The sequence below is a fragment of the Myotis myotis genome, unplaced genomic scaffold (genome assembly GCF_014108235.1).
Source record: "Myotis myotis isolate mMyoMyo1 unplaced genomic scaffold, mMyoMyo1.p scaffold_m19_p_1, whole genome shotgun sequence".
Lineage (NCBI taxonomy): Eukaryota > Metazoa > Chordata > Mammalia > Chiroptera > Vespertilionidae > Myotis > Myotis myotis.
In genome coordinates, this window is record NW_023416313.1 from 178,549,778 (window position 1) to 178,557,096 (window position 7,319).

At 44.0% G+C, this 7,319-nt stretch overlaps 1 protein-coding gene across 2 annotated transcripts; it reads right to left on the reverse strand.

Moving 5' to 3' along the window:
* Positions 1-3,791: 3,791 nt before the first annotated feature.
* RPS27L (ribosomal protein S27 like) lies at positions 3,792-6,827 on the reverse strand. Of its 2 annotated transcripts, none has more exons than XM_036303918.1 (4): positions 6,674-6,827; positions 5,804-5,912; positions 5,065-5,175; positions 3,792-3,992 (listed from the first exon to the last, which is right to left on the reverse strand). In XM_036303918.1, exons 1-4 carry the CDS (start codon positions 6,677-6,679, stop codon positions 3,964-3,966), a joined length of 255 nt encoding a protein of 84 aa, XP_036159811.1. In that variant the 5' UTR covers positions 6,680-6,827; the 3' UTR covers positions 3,792-3,963. The 2 variants fall into 2 exon arrangements, with proteins under 2 accessions (XP_036159811.1, XP_036159819.1); XM_036303926.1 differs by lacking the exon at positions 6,674-6,827 and adding an exon at positions 6,053-6,071.
* Positions 6,828-7,319: the final 492 nt, after the last annotated feature.

Here is a 7,319-nt window from a genome sequence, read left to right on the forward strand (position 1 = left end):
CTCTTACCGCCCCCTCCCACCCCCAACCCTCCCCAGCCTTCCCGCTGTAGTTTGACAGTCTGTTCGATGCTGCTCTGCCTCTGTATCTATTTTTGTTCATCAGTTTATAAGGACCATCAAAGAACTTACTGCCTATGTTTTCCTCTACCATTTTTATGGTTTCAGGTCTTACATTTAAGTCTTGAATCCATTTTGAGTTTATTTTTGTACAAGGTGTAAGAAAGTTGGTCCAATTTATTTTTGTACTATTTGTCCAGTTTTCCCACTGCCACTTATTGAAGCAACTATCTTTACCTCATTGTATAGTCTTTCCTCCTTTGTTGTAGATTAGTTGACCATATCAGTGAGGATTTATTTCTGGACTCCCTATTGTAGTCCATTGATCTATTTTTATGCCAGTACCATACTGTTTTGATTATTGTAGCTTTGTAATATAGTTTAAAATCAGGCTTGACTGGGGCTAGAGGATCTGATTCCAAGATGGCTCACCCATGTGGCTATAGGCATGAGGACTTACTTACTGGATTTTGGCAGGTGGTCTCAGTTTTACATCACATGAGTCTCTCCAAGGTATGCTTGGCTGTTTGCATGGCTTCCTTCAGATTGCGTGAAGAGTGAAAAAGGCAAAAGCCACAATGTATTTTATAATCCAGAATTGGAAATCATATACCATCATTTATGCCAAATTCTGTCTGTCACACAGACCAACCCTGATTCAGTTTGAGAGATGACTACACAAAGGCTAAATACCAGAGGTAGGGATCATTGAGAGCTACTTGGAGACTGGCTCCACAAATAGCTTATTGTAGTGTGGGCATATGGGAAATTTTGTTGTAACAGCCATAGGTGTGTATATTGGAGACTAAACTGAATTCAGAAAATTTCAAAAGGAAATCGTTTTTATACACTCTAATAAAAGGGTTTTCTATCATTCTGAGCCCTAAGCCTGTTTCTCCACTTTCCACTTCAATACATAAAGGTAAATAGATGGAACATCTCTCAGTTGGTTGAAATATGAAAAAAGCTGCTTTCTAAAACCGATCCATTTCACCTTTTTTTTTCGTTTCTCCTGATCTGTAGACTTTGTATTCATGTATGTAAACTTTTTCAATCCATGCTCTTTGACAAATATAAAAATGTCATACCTTCCTTTAATGTTATTTTCAATTTTAAACATTAGATATGTGATTAAAAGCAAATCAAATATAATGGTAATTTTTAAAATTAATTGGGGTAACACTGGTCAGTAGGGTCATACAGGTTTCAAGTGTACATTTCTATGATACATAATCTGTATATGGCATTGTGTGCCCACCACCCAAGTCAAATCATTCTCCATCACCATGTATTAGGCCCCCTTTTCCTTTATTCTCCCCATCCCCCTTTTCTCCTTTGCAACGTGGTTTTGCCGCTCTTCCCGGCCAGTGGTGGAACCTGTTTGTCCACGCCCTTGAATCTGGGCTGACTTTGCGGTTTCTCTGACCCCCAGAATGTGGTGGAAATGATGGTGTACAGGTTCCAGGGCGCAGGCTTTAGGAGGCCTTCAAGCTTGTTTTCACCCTCTAAGAACACTGCCCCAGGGCTGCCATGGAATACAGCTCTAATAGCTTCCTGGAACAGGGAGGCCACCTGGAGAACTGAGATGCCCCAGGTGCCAGCCAGCACCAGCTGCCAGCCATGTGACTGAAGCCATTTTGGACCTTCCAAACCAGTTGAACCTCCAGCTGACTGCAGCCGCATGAGTGAGTCCAACCCTCAGAATCATGAGAAATCATAAATCATCATCATTTTAAGCCACTACATTTTGGGGTGGCTTGCTTTGCAGCAATAGTTAACACAACTATACTCTGGTGTGATAACAGGTGTGTAAATAATTTGGGCAAAAATGTAGAACTTGAGAGTACTTGGATAAGATCCTTTTATTTAAATAAACACTTAAAAAAAAAAAAGTAATCCTCACCCAAGGACATGCTTAGAGAGGAGAGAGAAGCATCCACATGAGAAACGCCAATCAGCTGCCTCCAGGGATTGAACCAGCAACTTAGGTATGTGCCCTGAGCAGGAATCGAAACTGCAACCTTTGGGTGCAGGGGACAACACTCAGCCAACTGGGCCACTCTGACCAGGCTAAATTCTATTAACAGCACTCTGTGTCAGGCATTGTGCTAAGCATTCTATATGTTGTCTCATTTTTATCTTCAAAACAACCCTATTAAATAGAAATCAATAACCTTTTGCTCAAGATCACACAACCACTGACCATTTGAACTTGTTTCAAACCCAGGTATACCCGACTCTAAAAATTGTTTAACCATTATCTTGCCTTCCCATAAGAAAGAAGTCTCAAATAATTTACAGATCCAATAAAAGGCACAAAAATAAATATATATTGGGATTTTACTTAGTAAATCTGGCTGCAAATAAAAAAAATGACACCTTTTACATTAATATACAAATTAATATGGATGACATAGTAGAGTCATGCTTTTATGCATTTCCTCTGTTAAATACATAGCATGATATATAAAGGGGAAATAAGTGCCCTGGCCAGGTGGCTCAATTGGTTGGAGCATTGTCCCATATACCAAAAAGTCATGGATTCAATTCCAGTCAGGGCACATATGGGAGGCAACAGGTTCATATTTCAATAAATAGCTGAGGATTAAAATGTGAAATAAGAAAATTAAAAGGACATTCATGGACTTAAGAATATAAACACACACACACACACACACACACACACACACACACACACAGAAAGTATGGGAACCTCTGGGTTATCTACTTTTCCATTTTTTAAATGCACCCCAAATTTTCCATAGTTTTTCAGTATGATATATGAATCTGTATGTTAAAGGATCCATCTCCAATTGGGGGTATATATATATATGCCTCTTATTGAGAGGGGGTTAATCTGCATTTGATGTATGTAAGCAGATTACTGCAGAAGTAATTTTTGAATTACAGATATTTTCAAGGTTTTGATAGGAAATACCTGTGCCTGCCTTAAAGGTAACAAAACAGAAGCAGTTATCTTCCCAGTCCAATGAGGAGTTGTACTGTGGCTAGAGAAGGAAAGATACACTCCAGTTCCTAGCTCCACAGACCATTTCATAAACTATAAAAATGACAATGAGAGCCACTTGACACATGTGTAGTCGGGAGTGCTTATCTGTCTAGACCAGAGAATTCAATACCTGCCACCATCCCCCATCACACATCCTAGGGCAGTGATGGCGAACCTTTTGAGCTTGGCGTGTCAACATTTTGAAAACCCCTAACTTAAGTCTGGTGCCGTGTCACAAATACAAATTTTTTGATATTTGCAACCATAGTAAAACAAAGACTTATATTTTTGATATTTATTTTATATATTTAAATGCCATTTAACAAAGAAAAATCAACCAAAAAATGAGTTCGCATGTCACCTCTGACACGCGTGTCATAGGTTCGCCATCACTGTCCTAGGGTAAGTCGCGATGCTTCTGATTCCTCCTCACATTTTCTATCCCCAAAGGAGTTTCCTATAACTCAGACCCCCAACACAGTCCTAATTATGCTGTGTATTACGACCATAAAAATCCAAGGCATTACACTGTGATTGTTACATTAAACATGTACTTCTAAAATGCATTTCCATGGTTATAATAGCAAAACTATATTTAGAATTAACAAATAATGGACTTTTTCCCATTTGTAATTATTTAGCTCCATTCATTTAAACCAAATTAACAAAGTATATATTAATGTATAGCATGCACACATACTTTGAAAAAAAGAGGCAAATAGGGGGAATTTTCCCATAATCAAAACTTTATTGAAAAATTGACACCAAAATAGGAGATCACTGTTGTATACTTACAAAATTAAATGTAATTACATTATCCTGGTAGATTAAGTAGAATTACTAAACTGATAAGGCTTTTTGTGATATAACCCAAATTCAGGAAGCTGTGTGGATCATTAGTGTTGCTTTCTTCTAAATGAACATCCTGCAATAGAATTACAAAAGCATATTAAACACAAGTCTAATTCTGTTCTTGGTATAGTTTTTGGTTTGTTTTCCTTTGGTATAGTTTTAATGGCAAAAAACACAAGTAAAAACTTATATTTTAGGGATATTACATTAATATTCATATTTAGGTTATTTATTCTTTCATACCAGAAATTTGCTATAATAAATCGTTTATATTTGAATTTACTCTAATGTGACTCTGTCACTCCTGTTTCTCAAATGCTATAATGGAGTCTATTTAAGACCAGGAGCCTGAATTTGTTAGTTAAAACTTTATGTTGCAAGTATGTTGACTTCATACTTATATCTTACCAGATCATATCAAATAGATCTTGAATTTGTTGCCAATCCACTTATAACTCTCCCAGTGAGAACAACAGAGAATTCACAATTCCCCAAAATATCACAAGCAAATTTCAAGTATCATATAGAATTCTAAATCTACAAGTTGTACCATGGAAAACTATATACGGAATTATTTTTTTCCTACTGCACGAAAATGAAAAACGATTAAAATTCAATTTTTTATATTAACCATTAAGTAGTTACTCAGAGATAGCATTTAAATTTATATATTATCTGTTACTTAACTAGCAATGATAAAAACTGTCTTAAGTCTTATGTACCATATACATATGAAACAAAATATTTACAAAAGAAATCAGTCCATGGGCCCACACTCTATCCACTGAGCCAAACAGGCAAGGGTTACAAGAGAAGTTTTTAAATCCTGTTTTATAAAAAACCATGTCCTATTGTATACTCTTCTTTTGCTCCATTCTGATTTATGTTTAATATCCCAAGTTAGGCAAACTAAGTGATTAAATACAGCAAAGTAAAGTGTTCCATCCTAAAAAAAAAATAATATTCAAAGTTCTTTGCAAGGTCAGACTGAACAGGACACTCTTTACTAAAAGAGTACACAATCAAAAGACAGAATTATTTTGGTAATCACGAATTTAAGGTTTCTTTTAAATTGGCTTTTCGTAAAGATAGACATTTACAATCATGAAATCTCATCACGGGTTAGAAAATGCCAGGTGCTATACCTTCCGTGAGTCGCGCCTTTCCTCCTGTCGGCTGGCACAACACGGTTGAGCAACCTACGCAAAGAACCACCGTCTGAGCGTGGCTGAAAACCGTGGTGATCTTGTAGCAACCTAGAAAAGGGGCAGTTAAAAGTGAAAAGCAGAAGAATACACAGCACTTGTTCAACGTGACCCTAGTAGAGACCTTGTGAACGATGAAGTACTCTAGTGCTGTGCAATAGAAGCCACAGATGCAACCAACTTGTCTCGTAGCCACAGACTTGTTAAACATTATCATCTCAACATGTAACCAATACGTGGGGGGAGGGAAGCTACACCTTCAGAATCTGGTGTGTGATTTGCACTTATAGAATATTTTCATTTCGAGTAGCCACATTTCAAGGGTTCAGTAGCCACACGTACAGCTATGACCGCACCGCCCTACTGGGCAGCACTGCTTTACCCTCAAGAATCAACATACTTTTCATTGCATCATGAAAAAGCAGCTCATCATCTCATCAGCTTGAAGACTTAGTACATCAAATGCCATATTCCCTGGGGAGTCCCATCTTCACCCCTCACCCCTGACTGACCCCCACCCCGAAATGTTTCCATCGTGGTCTGAATACGTTTATGATGAAAACACCCAGTTCTGTAACCCCACTTCTCACCAGAGGGTCCTAAGGTACCAAATACACACGCCACACCAGCAATCCCCATAGGAATTTTCATTAGGAAAGAATTAAGTTTGAAACTTTACCTGGGCATTTTACATCCATAAAATAAGAATTTGGACTTTGAACTAGCCGTTTCTTTTTGTGTTTTTTCTTTTCCTCTTCCAAGGACGGGTGTAGTAAATCTCGAGCCAACTGAATAAAAAGAGCACATGATTACTACCGGAATGAAACCACAGCGCCGGCAGACGCGACCATACGCGGAAAGTACACGCAAAAAGCAGCCCGATCGGCAGAGGCCACGCCCCGGGTGTTGCTCCGTGGAGCTCGCTAACCCTCTTCGGTACTTTTCATGACGTTTACGTCCCCCGGTCCCGGGAACGCGGCTCTCCGGCCACCGGGAAACATATGGTCAGGTTCACCCGGTTCTCCTTGGCTCCACCGAGGAACCGTCTCCAATAGAAACACCCCTGCGGTGCCAAGTCGGGACGGGACCGCGACCCCGGGCCCGCCGGGTCCGACCCGCGGAGGGGCTGCGGACCCCAGGGCCCGACATCTGCCCGGACCGGGCCTTGCGTGGCTGCGGCGCGACCGCCCTGGGCGGAGCTCACGCGAAAGGCAGCTGCGAAGTTCGGTTTTAAAAAGGAAACGGGCAGAAAATCGCTCCCGAGACCAGGCGGAGGGGGCTCGCACCACGCCACTCGGAGAGCCCCAGGACTCCGAAGATCCCGGGTTAGGTTCCGGAGCGGCCCCTCCCCGCCGCCGCCCCTCCCCCACTCTCCGCCCGCAGGGCCGGCCGGGCGCGCCGCCCCCGCAAGTCCGCCACGCGCGACCCCGGCCGCGTGGCCGCGAGCCGCAGGGAGCCGCAGGGAGCCGCAGGCCCGCGGGACGTCGGGCCAACCCGCCCCGGCCCCTCGGCACCCGGAGCAGCCCCGGCCCGAAAGTAAACGGCTCACAGGCATGTTGATCGTCTCGCAGGCGCAGCCCGTCCCGATCTCCTAGCGACACCCAGGGGAGCAGCACGCGATCGGCCGCCGCACCGACTTCCGGGGGAGGGGAGGCCGGAGGGGGCGGGGCGGCGGGCGGCCGCTCTAGGCGCTCCTCTCGGTGGTGGGTGCGCCTCGGCCCGGCCTGTCCGCGGTCCCGGGCTCCGCGGCCCGCGCTCCGCCAACCTAACGGGCCCAGGGCTGCGCCGCCGGCCGTAGGGCTCCGCACTGGACCCGCGGCGCCCGGGGTCGGCCCGGCGGGGTGTGCCCGGCCGGGAAGCCCCTCGGGCGTGGGCCGCGGAGAGGGGGTGCGGCCGCTGGTCGCTAGGCCGCCGTCCTCTGCTCTTTTGGGTACTGAACACAATATTATTAGTTAACTGTAACCTGTGCCAGCGGCTAGGAAAGAGGCTCCTATACGCGAGCATCGGCTTCCAAGGCAGCGGCTGCCAAGCGCTCCGCGGGGTGGAGCTGTGCCTTGGGCGGGCTGTGCCCTGGAAAAGTTTCTCGGCGCGATTCGCGGCCAGTTCGCTGCCGCGCGCCGTCACTAGCGCCTCCTGCCTGCCCCCGAGGCGCATGCAGACTCCTGGCTGGGTCACCGTTAGAAAACGTTCTGATG

Bases quoted from the DNA above. Each gene is read 5' to 3' on its own strand.
- RPS27L (XM_036303918.1), bottom strand. The intron at 5,176-5,803 runs GTAAAGTTTCAA...CCCCTTTTCTAG, and splicing joins TATGGATGTAAAATGCCCAG to GTTGCTACAAGATCACCACG. The intron at 3,993-5,064 runs GTATAGCACCTG...ATTCTATTGCAG, and splicing joins AAAGGCGCGACTCACGGAAG to GATGTTCATTTAGAAGAAAG.